Consider the following 17,149-nt stretch of genomic DNA (forward strand, 5'->3'; position numbering starts at 1 on the left):
TTCTGAGCTGTAAATTAGAAAAGGAGCTACAGATGTGCAGGTAAAATTGTGCATGTAAAATTGTTGCCATACCTTGCTTGAGTATCCATGATCTCATCACAGTGGGACTTTTATTGTGCCTTACTGATTTGAACTCGTAAGTACCTGCCACAACAAGCACACACAACCCACAAACCACAAGAAACTTAAACTGCCAAGGAAAGGGCCTTACCTATGAAAGAGTAACAAAGAGCTGACCTAAATAAGGAATATTTCTCTTTCTTGTTCATGGTTATAAATGCACGTTTATTCTCTAACAAAATACAGATACATGTTTTCCTCTCAAATACTGTAGAATCATAGAATGGTTTGGGTTGGAAGGGATCTTAGACATCATCCAGTTTCAACTCCCTGGCATGCAGGGACACCTTCTACTAGGTCATGTTCCTCAAAGCCTTTTATGTTTTTATTTGAAATACTACTACTCATTAAAGACCTGCTTCTAACCACTTGTTGCTTCTTTCATTCCCTCATTTTCTCAAGTAGCCATTACTGGTTTTTATTTGTTTATTTCTCTGCAATAATGAACCTTACACTGAACACTGTTTGGAAACTGCTACCATTAACCCATTCCCAGTTAACAGTGACGATGGCTTGTTAGAATTGCTGAGAGTCTGAAAGGAGAGCAGTAGGGTCTGTAGGTAGAATTCCTTTATTCTGGAGGACCACGGAGATCCATGTGGGTCTCAGGAAGTGCCTGCATTATGCTGCTTATAACTGACTATTCTATGTTCTTAAATGAATAGCTGCTCACACACCAGGTAAACTGGTAATCATGCTCTACATCTTTGAGAATAACAGTCTGGGCATGATTTCTTATATTTGATTATTGTTTATGAAATAGACATGTAATATAGTCATTAGTATAGTTATTATCCAAAACTGACTTTTACAAAACTTTCTGATTTTGACATAAAAAAAATTCTTCGGTTTTTTCCTTAGACGTCTACCTGATTTATGAATGCAAGCAAAGAGGCAACCTTGTGAGTGCCAAAGAATGTACATATAAATATCAAAGTCTGAAATATATCCATAAATACTAGAGTCAGAAATTATTTGTAGGCACAAGAACTAAGATTAAATCAACCTTTTAGAAAATGAGTAGCATATACATCAGGTTCAAATTTCAATGAACACTGAACAGAACTACAATATTTAGGGCAAGTAAAGTTGATAATTTATTCCTTTCACTTCTAAATACTTTTTCGTTTCTTTTAATTCATCTTTGCTAAAGACTGGCACTGTCTATAAGTATGCAAAAATTCATTATTCCTGCTCTGATGATTTTCAGGTACACTTTCACTGGAATTTATACCTTTGAATCACTTATCAAAATTCTTGCAAGGGGATTCTGCTTAGAAGGTTTTACTTTTCTGCGAGACCCATGGAACTGGCTTGACTTCAGTGTCATTTTAATGGCGTAAGTGCTTCAAGAACTTTTTAAGCTTTTAGGGCATGAAATTAGTGGTAAATATTATTATAATAAATGTATTTATTTACACATATTTAATTTTTGCCACCTTTGAAGTTTAGACACCGTATCACACATTTTAGTATTCATAAATCAAAGTAAAATACGGCAGAAGCCGAAATGGAGTGTCAGCCACTAGTGTAATTACTGCTGAGGGACACTAATTTCATGTCCTACATTTTTCCGCTCACCAGCAATGAAGCCATCCCTTTGACTTCATGTCACCGTCCCATTACAAGCTAATTAGTTTAACTAGATGTTCAAATACAAATCAGTGAGTTTCACTTCAATGACATTTAATCAAAATTGATGAAAATAATTATTAAAGTGAAATGTACTGAAGAGACAGGTAAATTTTGAAGTATGATTGCTAGTATTGCCACAGAGGTTTTGAAGACCCACTTAATTAGTATAAGCTCTGCCTCAATTCTGAATAACTGTGATTTAATCCTACAGGTATGTAACAGAATTTGTAAACCTAGGCAATGTTTCAGCTCTTCGAACTTTCAGAGTATTGAGAGCTTTGAAAACTATTTCTGTAATTCCAGGTAAGAAGTAGTTGGTGTAAGGTGTTAGGCCCCTCGTATCTCCAACTGTTATTTGTGTGCTGTCATTGTGTTTGTGTGTGAACTCCCCTATTACAGATATGTGACAGAGTTTGTGGACCTGGGCAATGTCTCAGCGTTGAGAACATTCAGAGTTCTCCGAGCTTTGAAAACAATATCAGTCATTCCAGGTGAGAGCCAGGTTAAACACCGAGGCTGACTTTTGTTCCATTGAATTCACTTTCTTTGAGCATAAGTTTGCTGTTGGCTGCTCATGTTGCCAAAAAAAAAAAAAAAAAAAGAAAAAAAAGGCATGGATCATTAACCTAGATTATGATTCTTTGCCTTTTCAGCATTAGCTTCTTTTATTTTGCAAAATCAGCCTTTGAGTTTAACAGAGTCTTGCATGAAACATAAAATATGAGGCTTATGGGTTATTTTGCTTTGTTTTTCTGCATTTTATTGTGACAAATTGCCTCTACTTTATAAAAGCTTAGTGCTATGGCTTTCTTGGTTTTGAAATTTTTCCTTTGTTTTACCACTTAAAATTGATATTAGTCTTAAAAATAAACAAGTAACAACAAAAGAAGATACCAAAGAGAAAATAAATGATGCACAGGAAAATTTATCAAATACAAATGACTTTTTCATTCAAAATTACTTGCAATTCTATCTCATGCTGTCTTCGCGTTGTTGTGAAGTGTTCCAGTTTAGTATTAACTGGAAACTGAATTATTGGCAGAATATTTAATGCAGAGAAAAATTAGGAAATGCAATCGAATCTGTACTAGGAAACCATGATTGATAAATTTTCCTGCTTGAGAATAATATTATATATTTGATTTATTGGAATATATGTACATTGCATATTCATAAAAAGGAATCTTTTTCTTTCATTCATCTTCACAAGCTCTGAGGCTGCTCATGAAGCTTTACCTTTAAAAAATAAAATAAAATTTCTTTTTAAGTGTCTGCATGGCCTCTTAATTATATGGGAAGGGCAAAGATACTCTTTGATAATTCTACGGATCTTTTTTGTTTGCAGGCCTGAAAACTATTGTGGGAGCCCTGATTCAGTCTGTGAAGAAGCTCTCAGATGTGATGATCCTGACTGTGTTTTGTCTGAGTGTATTTGCACTGATAGGACTGCAGCTGTTCATGGGCAACTTGAGGAATAAATGCCTGCAGTGGCCTCCAGACAATTCTACTTTTGAAATAAACATTATTTCCTACTTTAACAGCACAATGAATGAAAATGGTACATTTGTTAACATGACAGTGAGCACGTTTAACTGGAAGGATTACATTGAGGATGAAAGTAAGAACATCTGATGTAACTATTTTAATATATTTGTGGCCAAAATATGTAATTATTTGTGACCAATCAAAGAACATTGAGAGGTTTATATTTCTGCCTTATGTAGAACTGCTTACAGTCACTTTTTGACAGAGATCAAATACAGTAAAAAAAAAAATAACCATAAAGGTTCCTAAACAAGCTACAAAGTGAGCAGTATCTAGCCTCTTTGATTTAACATAATTTTTTTTTATTTTACTTTGTAGCACCTTCAGGTTTATTTGATCTATTCATATATATTTCTAATGCTTTCTACACAGCTCATTTTTACATCTTGGAAGGACAAAGAGATGCCCTACTTTGTGGTAATAGCTCTGATGCAGGGTAAGACCCTTTCAAAAATTCTGTTATGCTCTGTAGAAAAAGCAGTAACATGAAACCTAGTTGCAACTTCATATTTAGAAGAGTTACAGAACTTATGAAGTTTTGCAGCTAAGCAAGAATTTCTTACTTGTGTCAAAACGTTTTACCCTCTGGCTAAACAAAATACCAATTAACAGCCTTTTCCCTGCTTGATTGGAAAATGAAGTTGGTTTTATTGATAAAATCTGAAATTTTGTAAAGTCTCTTTTGGTGACTTACTGATTGAAGAAGGTAGGAGGCAACAAAAGTTAGAAGTGAGAAAGAGAACATGGAAAATATTAAGAAAGCACAACAGTGACTTCATAGTTCAAGATTGAATCTATTTTTCAAGCCTAACTCTTATTTTTGGCAAATTCTGCCATTTACATGTGCCAAATTATGAACCTAGAATTGTTAGCTGAACTTGGATGCCTGACTGGCAACAGTGAAGAAGTTTACTATATATATATATCTCAGCATTATGTGAGAAATCCCTAATACTACAATTGGATTTAGCTAATAATATTGTTTAATCTGTCTGTAACCTTAACAACATTTTAGCAATTATTTTGGCAGGAAATAATTCATTTAGAATAAAGATTCTATTTGCAAAATGTAATTGAGGAGAGTTTTAATGTTTAGGTCATTTCAACCAGTGAGCGGATGGAATGGGTATCTTTCATTTACTATGTTCTTAGTTAAATTCTTAGGAATTTTTTTTCTGATTGAATTTAATTGTAATTTATGGATTTCCTGTGGAAAAATAATGCATATTCTTCCAAGAGACAATACATATGTTCTAGAAGGGAATAAAAGTTATGACTAAGTGCCTCCTGTTTGGTTTTCACATAGGCAATGCCCAGAAGGATATATATGTGTGAAAGCTGGTAGAAACCCCAACTATGGCTACACAAGTTTTGACACCTTCAGTTGGGCTTTTTTGTCTCTGTTTCGGCTAATGACTCAGGACTTCTGGGAAAACCTCTATCAGCTGGTAAGAAATTATTATGACATAAATAGTAAACTGTTGGTGACCTCCAAAATTACATAAATAGGCTTATTTTTACATGAGCTGAAAGCAAAATGTTGTTGCAGTGAAAAAGGTAAGCGGTGAAATAATATATAGATATGCTTTCTGCTCCCCAGACTCTTCGTGCTGCTGGGAAGACATACATGATCTTTTTTGTTCTGGTGATTTTTCTGGGCTCTTTCTACCTGATCAACCTGATCCTGGCTGTGGTCGCCATGGCCTATGAAGAGCAGAATCAAGCAACAATGGAAGAAGCAGAGCAGAAAGAGGCAGAATTTCAACAGATGCTGGAACAACTAAAGAAGCAACAGGAAGAAGCTCAGGTAATGATAGAAATTGTCCTTTCTGAACAACCTTGTTCTTAAGGCATGGAAAAAAATTTTTTATGATTAACAACACATACACATTGTGCAATGAATTGTGGAAAATAAAAGGTCTTGTTTACCATGCAAGTTATAAAAGTGGAAATAGCCAATGAAAACCAGAAACGAACCAGATAGTAAAAAAAGCAAGTTAATGGTACTGAAAAGAATGTTACTTCATTCACCAAAGGATTGTAAAAGTAAAATGTTTGTCATAAGAGTGTTCTAGAAACCTGACTTAAAGTAGTCATAATTAATGGTGCTTTTATGTTACAGATCTTATAAATAGCATGAACGAAGTCTAGTGATGTTACTTCTGGTTTACATCTGAGTGAGAATTGCCAAGCTGGCTGTACTTAATAGTATTCATCAAATAGAGAGAAGGATCGTAATCAGTGTTCTTTTAGGTTTCTATCCAGCAAAATAATTAAAAATATCCCTAACTGACGCTGTAGTAAATCAGAAGTTTATGTATTCTTAGAAGAGACAAGCAATATTCAAAACCAGATGAGCAATATTCATAACAAAGATATTATTTCAGAATTCTTTTAAAGTAATCTTTGTTTCCTTTCAAAAGAGAAGAAAATTATTTAAAGTTTTATGAGAAAAAGACATTTCAATAGACACTTTTGTGAAAGATTTTCTTATCTGAAAGTAAAATATATGCAGGGGTTCATCTCTGTGAGTCAGCCATCTGTCTAATTTCTGGACTGATTTACCATTGCTTTTCAAATGGCATTTAGTCATTTTCAACAGGACAGTGTTTATAAAATGCTAGCAAATTTGAATCTTCTATGAAACTATGTTTTTGGTAGTACTTTGCAGGTATTTTCCTTAAGTTAGAATGACTCCATAAAGTGCTAATAAAAAGAGAAATTCTCTGTTTTTTCGCTTGAACAGAAATCTTTATCTATGACCTGTGAAATCTAATTAGCATATCTTAATTTTAGTCATTAAACTTTATCCTTTCCACATTACTAAAGAAAGAGCAGAATCCTGCAAAACTCAAATTTAGAAAGGTTGAATATCAGCAAAGTGTATGTTGCTGGCTTTTTCTTAAATCTGGTATTTTAATGCCTTAAAGGCACTAAATCACATTATATCAAAAGATATCAGGAGGCTCATCTAGATGTTTGTATGTCTGCAAGTGGGGAAAAATGACACTGATCCAGACATAGAAAGAAAAATAGAATATGAAACAGAGACTACAAGTCAGGTTGAATAAAGACCCTGGAAAGTCATATTTTTTTAAATGAGTGACCACTACATTCATTATAAGTAAACCATTATTACAGTCAGGATCTCTTTTGTTTATGAAAACGTTAGCAGAAAGTAGGCAGTACAGGGTGGATCACTGATGTGTTGAGTTAGTTGCTGAGGCAGAAATTACTTTGGGACCCATCTCTTCACCCCCTTGACACTGAACTTATTCATCCACAAATTAAGTCATCACAGTGGTCTTTGGGTTGCTCCACTTGTTTGACCTTTACTGTTAGTATTATGAAGTAGATAGGTGATGACTCAGCATCTGCCGCCTTTGTTTCTGTTCGAGTCTTTGAAGGATGATATTCTGAACCAGTATGACAAAACTTTGAGTATTGTTTTTTTATTTTATAAACACTTCAGAATCCCTTTAATATTCCATTTAGCAGAAAAAGTCTGTGTACAGTCAACTTCTATAGCATGGGTTGTATGTTGTGGCAAAGAAAGACATTAATTCATACTATGAGCTTTCAAACTATCCTTTCCTGCTGTAGAGAGATATGTCATTATTCCTGAAATACTTGAATATAATATTGGCATTGAATATAATATGTTTTGCTGGATAATTACTAATCATCTTGTTATATAACCCTAGTCTATTGCCATTTATCACACCACCCTTTTTTGTAAGCTAAGAGCAGCCTTTCATCTTCCCGAAGATATTTCCACTACAGAATTTCATAGGAATCTCCCACAGTTCTTTTGAGGAACAACACCGGACATACTCTCAATTCTTCTTTTTTTGATGACAACCTTTCTCTAATGAACCACAACTAGTAGGCTGACCACTGTAGTTAAAGATACTGGTCCTGAGTTTTGGGATGACTCTAGTAAGTCATCTCATTCCTTTCTATCCAAGAAGAAATCTAAACTTTTCTTCTTCTCTCAGGCTGTAGCACCAACAGGCAATAAATGTACCTTTGCATATCTATAACAAAGACCTAGAGTGCAGATGTGGTGGGACATGTGGGAGGAGAAACGTGAAGAGGGAGGCAGGGCTTGAAGATGTGCCTAGAGAGTGTGCCTGGTACCAGCAAAGGCAGAAGGAAAGTAAAGGGAGTGTTCTTGCTGTGAAGACAGTGAGGAAAGGCTGGATTCAACTACTTTCATGGCACTATTTGGATTTTGATACATTTACTCACATGATGAGTGTTAGGCATTAGTTTTCTCTGTAAGAGCTCAGAAGGGATTAGCTGAATTAGACCATGATGTGGGGCTTTTCTCCAGAGAAAATGGAGTAACAGGTCTGAAATACATGAAAAAGCATTATGTTAACACTTTTCTGACTACTTTTATTTTAGACCAGTGCCTTGTGCAGCAATACTTTAAGAAATAGTGTAGCTATTATTCTGCTGAAGTTGGTGCTTCAAATAGCTCATGCTGCTAAACAGTGAGGAGCTGTACGACTCAATAGTTTGTCTTCAGTAAAATTTTTTGGGGTATATTTACACACTCAAGAGTGTGCAAAGAGCATTATTATCACAGTGATAATAAAAACCAGTTGATAAAAGACTATAAAATTATTCTTTTTTTGGCCTACTAAGAATACCTTGCTTTGTAACCTGACAGACAACAGCAGCAGTAGCAGCGGCATCAGTTGCATCAAGAGATTTCAGTGGTGTAGGGGGATTAGGAGAACTCTTGGAAAGCTCTTCAGAAGCATCAAAGCTGAGCTCAAAGAGTGCTAAAGAAAGAAGAAACAGAAGGAAGAAAAGAAGACAGAAAGAAATGTCTGAAGCAGAGGACAAAGGAGATATCGATAAGTTCCCCAAGTCTGAGTCAGAAGACAGTATCAGAAGAAAAAGTTTCCGCTTCTCCAATGAAGGAAGTCAACTGACATATGAAAAAAGGCTCACTTCTCCTCACCAGGTACAGCACTCTATTTTACTAAGTCACATGTGTTCACTCTACTTTTATTTTCACTGATATTACAGCAGGTTTACATATGGAAGTTATGTAAATGGTGAATGAAGGAAAAATCAGCGGAAGCACCATTCACAGTGTAAGTTTGAGATGTTTGACCCATTCTATTAGCAAAGGGATAAAACAACATTCTAGGAATACTTATAAACTTAATTAACACATTTCTGAAACTGTATTTCTGAGGATGTGTCTAGCAGACTGGAGAAAGAAAGATTAGTATTCATATATATGCATTAATGAACCATACATTCTGGATCCATTTCAAAACTGTACAAATATGTGGGGTTTTTAGCAGACTGCAACATCAAAATAGTCTGCACAGGAAATCCCACATTGCCAGTAGTTTCTATTATTTTCCTTAATTAGCTTCTTTAATGTGAAGATAATGAGAATAGTTGCACTAGTACTGCACAGTAAGGACAAACTACATAGGGATCTTTCAGGCTCATATATATAACAATTTAGTCATACTGTTCTTTTTCGTTAGAAATCCATTATACATGACAGAGAATCATTGCAATCATAGGAAAAAAGTAGTTTATGAAGGACCTCTGGACATGATTTAATCCAAAGTTCAAAGCTCTACTCCCATAAATCAAAGGGTCTCTACAGCTCCCTGAAAGGGGGTTGTGGCTGGGTGGGGGTCAGCGTCCTAGGCAACCAGTGACAGGATAAGAGGAAATAGGCTCAAGATGTGCCAGGAGAATATCAGATTGGACATCAGGAGGAATTCCTTCATGGAAAGGATTGTAAAATATTGGAATGGACTACTCAGGGAGGTGGTGGAGTCAGCATCCCTTGAGGTGTTCAAGAACTGACTGGACATAGCACTTAGTGCCATGGTCTAGTTGACAAGGTAGTGATCAGCCAAAGGTTGGGCTTGATGGTCTTGGAGGTGTTTTCTAGCCTAAATGATTCTGTGCTACTTTTGCTTATTTCAAGGCTACACACAGTTACGGCATTCTTAGAAAAAATCACTCAAAATGCATCTCTTCAAAATGATAATGTGTGGTCTGAGCCAATAGATGGCATTTACCTAAGAATACCATCCAGATTAAGAATAACTAATTAAAGACTCTCTTAACATTTTTTTTTTTGCAGTTGTAACAAAGCTTTGGGGCAAAAGTTGACAGCATACAACTAAAACTTGGGTGCCACAAGAGCGAAAGAATTGCAAACAGTAGAATTGGTAAAGGAAGAGTTCATTTGTTTTGTTAGCCATGGAGTATCTCCCTGGTGAGACAGGGTCCAGAGCAGGAAACAATGAGGCAGAATGGTAAGGAGAGATAATCTGCTCTGCTGGTCCCTGTAAGAGGTTTTGTCCTTTGATACTATATTCCATATGCAGTTTGCCAGAAAAGTTAAACCTTCCTTTCAGTCCTTACTTTCTAGTAGCATGTAGACACATATATTTCTGCCTCTACATGTGTTAAAATTGCAGCCACTTTGGCTTATAGCTTTTGTCTCAACGCAGCAGGAACTTGCAGAACAGGCATTGTTTCTCCCAAATCCCTGAGGGGGCTAATCTAATTAGCTGTGCTCAAAATGTGGTAACACATATTGGAAAGATTGGCCTGCAAATAAAACATAGCAGCCATGGGAACATTCTCTAAAAGAACAAGGGTATCACTGGTAGTCAGATGAAACCCTGGTGAGCATGTCATTTTTTGAAGGACTGTAGGTTGGCCAGATATATTTAAAAGGAAATGTTAAAAGGATGTAGTAATTAGTTTACCGCTTTTTCAGAATTCAGCGTCATATTCTGTAGAAGCTAGGGGTTTCTTTTGGATAAAATTATCTTTCAGTATAAGCAAAACAGCATTTTTTCTCCAGCCAAGTTTACATAAATGGGTTAGCACAATCATTTGGCTGATATTTTTCAAATAACTCAGCCTGAGGCTGACAACCAGAATAGAAAATTTCAGCCCAAACTATTAAAATTTGGTATAGATATAAGAGCTATACCAAAGAGCAGAAAAAAATACATCTCATAATGGTAAACACCTTCCAACCCTGGTAAACAACAGGCAGTTCTACCATTTCAGTACATACATTATGTGTGTGAATTTATATATCTGACTATGCATATACAGAGATACATATGGGTTGATATATGTATATATACAGTGTTTGATTTTCAACGTATTAACATAGGATTATATAATATAGGACAGTTTTCACTTTCACTTTAATTATACCTGGGATCAGACCCATTGCTATTACATATGAGGACTTACCACCTGCAAAAATACTGAAAAGGCGACAATAGTCTCAAACCAGGTTTTTGATGAACAAAGATGTGAAGATTTGTACAAATGCAGTACTGAAGGCTGAATGCCAGGTTACTTTTCTCCACAATTAGTACTCATTTTATTTATTCATGAATGCTGTTAATAAAATATGTAGCAAGGGAGAAGAACACTTCATTAACCGGCTTCTACTGTAATTAAAAGATAAATTACCAACAACCACTGATTTATTTTTCTCACCCGTAGCAGAATATCTTTAGGTAACGGTGTCCCTGATGAATACTTGCTTTGAGCTGCCTGATAACAGAGTGGTACATTCTGGCAGGTGTGTGCAGCCTGCTATAGTCCCCAGAGAGCTATGCCTAAGAGTGCTGCTACTGTATCTCCAAAGCTTCCCCAAGCTGTCTCCTCTGTAGTCTAGTTATTTTTCCCCCACTGTTGAGCCTATTGTGAAGAAGTCAGTCAAGTTCCTTACATCAGTTTAGAAGGATCTCAATACCAAACTTAAGATCACTTCTGCATCTACCAAATAAAAGAGAAAACAGTGATCATTGAGCATTATTAGTTGTTATCCCTAGGAATCCGGGGGATGAAGAAGAGAAGTAAAGCACTTTTAGCTCTGTACTCTAATAGAAGGAATAAAAGATAATACCTGCAAAACCTTGATAGTGATATTGAAAACTGTCTCCAGCACAGTCCATACCAGCTCTATGCACCGTCTTCACTCAGAACTCTTCAACCTTGCTTATGTCTTCTGCACAACTTTTCCTTAGTCCTGCTACATTACCTTAAAAGAATTTTCCCCTCTACTTCAGGTCCCCTGGTGAACACATTCCCCTAATGGACACACTTATAATAAAATGACTATCCTTCCTCCAGCACTGTAATTGTTCTTTGAAAAGCCAAGAACTTACAACTTTAGTTCTAATGCTGTTTTGTTTGGTTTGTTTTAAATCTTTTACAGTCTTTGTTAAGCATTCGTGGTTCTCTGTTCTCACCGAGGCGCAACAGCAAAACCAGCATTTTCAGTTTCAGAGGTCATGCAAAGGATATAGGATCTGAAAATGATTTTGCTGATGATGAGCACAGCACTCTCGAAGACAATGAGAGCAGAAGAGATTCTCTCTTTGTCCCAAATCGACATGGAGAAAGGCGCAACAGTAACATTAGTCAGGCGAGTGTGTCATCTAGAATGATACCAGCCCTTCCAGTAAATGGGAAGATGCACAGCACTGTGGATTGCAATGGAGTGGTTTCCTTGGTTGGAGGACCTTCAGCTCTAACTTCACCTACTGGTCAGCTTATACCAGAGGTAATTATAAGTAAATCAGTAATTATTGCAGTTTGGTTCAGGCACAGAATTTTCTCTTGTTCCTCATCTCTGCATTCCTTATAATTTCTTAAAGAAATAATTTGCAATAGTTTCTAAACAAGAGAACATAAAGGAAAAAAGTCCTCAACCTCCTATGTCTAAGGCTTAGTAAAGTAATATATTCTTGCTTTCAGCAAGAGATCTGCACATGGAAAAAAAAGAAGATTAATTGAATTTGACAATTTGTATATAGTTTTGTTTCAACAAAGGTAGACATTCAATATATAAACAAAGCTATAGCATGGAAATATGTATAGGAAAACTCCTATAAAATTAAACAGAAGGTGGTTACTACTCCCATGATAGTTACTAGAAATAACCCTTTCTGAATTTTTTCTCGAGGAATTTTGTCTCACGCTTTTCATGAGAAAAACATGTACCATTCCTAAATATCTTTCCAATTACATAACATTTCAGCCTCAGTTTCAAACTTCTGTAAGCTAAGATGTTCTTTCAAACATTCAAATAAGCAAGCCTTGCCCATACATAGTATTTTATATATTAGTATTATTATTATCATCACTATCAAGAAGGTATCTAGCAAAAATTTTGTTCAGCCAGTCATTTAAATGTGAACCACCTCCAGTCCCACATTGTGTTGGTATTGGGTCCTTCAGGTAATTTGCTACACTGTACAAAATTCCCACTGAGTTCACCAATAAAGAAGAAAGAAATCCTGACAAGAACAGAAACATTCAGTGTGTAAGAAAAGTATATTACATTGCACAAAGATGATTTTGATTATCACTACAATATTTATGCAGTAAATACTGTTAGTTGGCTGTTGAAAAGTATGGTCTAATTCCTCAGTATTTCATTTACAGGGCACCACTACTGAAACAGAAATAAGGAAAAGAAGACTGAGTTCATATCAAATTTCCATGGAAATGCTGGAAGAGTCTGCTGCAAGACAAAGAGCAATGAGCATAGCCAGCATACTTACAAATACAATGGAAGGTATTTGATGCATTTTATCTGACAGGCAGTTCAGTGAAGTTCTGCTAACTACATGTACAGAGAAATTATTTACATAATTTGCTTTGTAAATGTAAAACTGGACATGTGGAGTGTCTGAATATCAGATACAAAAGGCTTTTGAGCATTTCTAAGGTCATTTACACAATCTAAATGCTTAACCATTTATTTTTCATAGCACCTTCCAAAATATTACTCTACTAAGTGGACTAACAAATAATGGTAGCTAGGGGGATGCCAGAGCCTCAAACAGAAAATATAGGGATTTCTTTTTCCATTAGACATCAGCAGGAAAAATCAATTAAGATAACCCAGGAATTGCCACTATAAAGACAGTGATGTACTAGAGCAGTCATTTCCCTTGGGCTTTAAATCCAAGGATAGACAATAGGAAATTGGAATGAGAAATATAAAGGAAAAAAACCCCAAATGTAATCAACCCATGCCACTGCCCAAAAAGTGTCTTAAGTATTTCTTAAATTTTTGGAGTTATCAAAGATAAAAAAATATTGTATTTTCTATATGGAAAAGCATACTTCTTGGGATTTTTTTTTTCCTATTTAATGGAAACTGAGTATGCTCACTCTTCATATATATGCCATAGCTTGCAGTATCTATCTACTGGATACTGGCAAAGTGTGGCAGGTGTTACAGTAAGACCAACCTTGCAGATTCAACATATATTCTAAAAAGACAAGAAATTACCAAGAAACATTGCAGTGTTACTAAGCCAGTATTGAAATATAATTTTAAAGTGAGTTCTGAAGCCCTTTGCTCTCAGATAAACAAAGAGATCGCAAACTAATTGTAATAAGAAATGTAAGGTTTATATCACCTATTTTCTTCTAAAAAAAACCTGTTCTCACAAACGTGTATCTTCATGAGTATGTCGTCCTACTTTAGTGCAAGTGTGAGCTGTTGGTACCTCTTAAATCCTGGTTCTCCTCTCTGTAAACAGGATATCGCCTTAGAGAGTGCTGCATTCTTCCTCTAGTTAAATAGTTTGTCCTTCCACTCTCCTGACCAGAAAAAAACATGTCAATGTAAACAAAACTGTCCTGATAGTCACCTCCTTACCCATGTCTGGTTTCCACCATTTCAGAAATTGCTAAGCACAGCAACGGAGTCTTCTGTGTCAACTCAGCATCCAGTATGAGTGGTCACTTTTGTCCAAGGCCAGTCCTGTCCTGCCTTTCATCATTCTGAGTTGCATGTTCAGAAATGTGATTATACCACCCAATCCATATATTCCTTCTGAAGTACTGTCTTTGTTGTGGTTTATAAAGACTATAGAAAGCTTTAGCTACTTATGATATCCTTTTCTGCCTGGAGAACTTGTTTATTTCAGTAGTTTGAAAGCTTTTAACTTCCAGTAATTCCACCCATATAAGACAATATTAGAGGCAAAAATCAATTGACTGGTCTTCAAAGTAGATTTTTGCAGTAAATCCTTATTAGCAAATCTGTGGAACAGCTATTGTAGCAAAATCATCCATAAGTGTCATGATGATGGACATCTCTCTGTGCTCTAAGGGATGCCTGAAAAATGGGAAATTTCCAAGTTGAGTTGATGGCACTACGCGGAAATTTTATCAAAACTGTTGTGGACATTTCTTACATATTTTGTAGTCTTAGTATTTCTCACTTAAGCAATCATCAATCTTCCTTCTACGCTGTCCTCAAACATTCCATCACATCAGACATTCATTCTTGCTATTATTAACTTAGAAGAAGTTACTCTTCTTCTGTAACTTTGACAATATTGACAGTGAAATGGAAGAAAAAATAGTTTCCAAAGATTCTAATTTAAAGCAGTTGCTAAACAGAGTTGTTCTCCTAATACAGATATATGTTGTTCTGTTTCTCAGTTGATAGACGCTGCAACTGTACAAGACATTTTCAAACCAAATTAAATAATAATTTACAAATAAGAAAGCAGGCATGCAATACATTAAAAATAGCCATTCAAATAAGAAATTATAGGTATGCATTACAGATCATTTATCTGATATTGTAGTGGTTCAGTGTAGTAGCAAACATAACACTTTTAGTATCTCAAATCAAAATATGTACTCATGTTTTGTACATACTAGAAAAAATGTGAATCCTTTATGAAGCTTATACCAATTATATATAGCAGCTCACTGACGAGTGAATCATGTTGGCTTTTAATATCTATAATTAAGATATCTGCTGTAAGCAAGTCAAGTAACCTAAACTAACTCTCTAGATTCTCCCTACTGTCATGGGAAAGACAAATACATTTCTCTCTTTAGACAGTTGTCTCAGATGATTTACTCTGACTTCACTGTCCATTGGTTGTAGAGGATCTTAAATAAAGTAGATGCCTTACTTTAAGGTGGCTGCACATGGGTGAGGGAAATCTCATGTTAGTGAGAGCTGTTTATTTGATTGATATAATCTTTTTCCATATTTTAAAGCAAGAACTTCCAGAAGATAAATTTGTAATATTCATTTTTTCTATTTTTTCTTTTCAGAGCTTGAAGAATCCAGACAGAAATGCCCACCATGCTGGTACAGATTTGCAAATACTTTCTTGATCTGGGATTGCTGGAGTCCATGGTTAAAAGTAAAGCATGTCGTCAATTTAGTTGTGATGGATCCATTTGTTGATCTTGCTATAACTATTTGCATTGTTTTAAACACCTTGTTTATGGCCATGGAACATTACCCAATGACAGAACAGTTTAGCAGTGTCCTTTCTGTGGGGAACCTGGTAAGTAGTTTGTCACGCACTACTTTTTGATGTAAAAATACCCTTTTCTAAAAGAAGACATGTATAAATGCATTGAATTTGTTTTAAATCTATTCCAAAAATGTCTTTTTATAATCAATTTAGAAATGGTACATATGATTTTCACAGGTAAAGTGATTTTTTTACTGAAGCCTTTGTCTTTCATGAATCTTGTTTTCTAACTACTATAATGAAATAACTGAATATAGATGGAAGTGCAGTCTTTCACTGGAATGCCAGACTTGTTGATGTCTACCTTGGGTTTTTTCTTTCCAATGTTAAGGTAGATTATGCAATTTTTACCATGATACTGATATTACATCACAGAAAATATTTTTCTTCCACACAAAATTGATGAAATATTCAATGTCAGAATTTCTCTTGGAATTTTTTTCAGTTACACTACAGTGAAAATACCTTTATAAAAAAGGCACGCTCCCAAACTTCTTTGTTGCGCTGCACAAACAACTGATCACTACACAGTTCAAGAAAGTTTTGAGTTAAATTCTGGATTTAAAAACACTAAAAAGCATTGATAATTTCACATTTGGCACTTGGAGATAATTCACATCACATTATCACCCTGAAATTCACTTTCCTAAAGGAAATAGCTGTCACACAGCATGGTAACTATGTGTGAAACTTCTTTATTCTTAGAAAAAGCCCGGTACAAGAAACTCCAACTTCCCTTGTCTACAAGACAGACTTCAGAGGGTCTATGCTTAGAGAGTCTGACATTAGAGAGTAAAACTTTTAGACTGTAAGCTAGGAAAATCTTGCTGTCAAGTCTTGTTTTACTTTACTGGAACCATCTGCATCAAACAGGACTTAAAACACCAGGTGACATCACATCATCTCCTGGATGGATAGTCCAGCACATACCAGGGAGCTGAACTGCTGACTGGTCAATAGCTTTTTATAGGTTTACCAAACCTCTGTCCTACTATATATCCTGATTTAGTTACTTGTTTTCAGTGTTTAGAAATACTTAGATGCCATTTGGAGATAGCAATCAGCTGTTTTTTATAATAACAGGTGAGAGAACTCACTGGATTAAAAAAAATTCCTCAGGTATATAAACTTCTCATAACCATTCATTACGTTTTGTTTTAGGTATTCACTGGGATATTTACAGCAGAAATGGTACTAAAGATTATTGCCATGGATCCTTATTATTATTTCCAAGAAGGCTGGAATATTTTTGATGGTATTATCGTTAGCCTTAGTTTAATGGAGCTTGGTCTTGCAAATGTTGAAGGATTATCTGTTCTTCGGTCATTCAGATTGGTAAATACCTTGTGAATTAAATATTTGCATGCCATTATCTCACTCAAAAAAAAAAAAGTAAAAAGTGCTGGTGCCTGTAATAATTACCATATTTTGGAAATATGTATTGTATACTTCAATGGCTCACATTATTTTTCTTATGTGCCTAATTTGCAAGCTATGTTTGGTAAGTACAAATT

The 17,149-nt window shown here is 35.3% G+C and overlaps 1 protein-coding gene across 1 annotated transcript in view; it reads left to right on the forward strand.

The window, feature by feature from the left end:
* The window catches only part of LOC116446511 (sodium channel protein type 2 subunit alpha-like), a 70,622-nt gene that overhangs the window by 21,277 nt on the left and 32,196 nt on the right, over positions 1-17,149 (forward strand). The window contains 11 exon segments of the mRNA XM_032114476.1: positions 1,331-1,459; positions 1,967-2,058; positions 3,101-3,373; positions 3,673-3,736; positions 4,607-4,748; positions 4,901-5,107; positions 7,979-8,278; positions 11,546-11,893; positions 12,778-12,910; positions 15,427-15,665; positions 16,797-16,970. Of these exon segments, the coding sequence (XP_031970367.1) occupies positions 1,331-1,459; positions 1,967-2,058; positions 3,101-3,373; positions 3,673-3,736; positions 4,607-4,748; positions 4,901-5,107; positions 7,979-8,278; positions 11,546-11,893; positions 12,778-12,910; positions 15,427-15,665; positions 16,797-16,970 (2,101 nt within the window).

This window comes from Corvus moneduloides, chromosome 7 (genome assembly GCF_009650955.1).
Source record: "Corvus moneduloides isolate bCorMon1 chromosome 7, bCorMon1.pri, whole genome shotgun sequence".
NCBI lineage: Eukaryota > Metazoa > Chordata > Aves > Passeriformes > Corvidae > Corvus > Corvus moneduloides.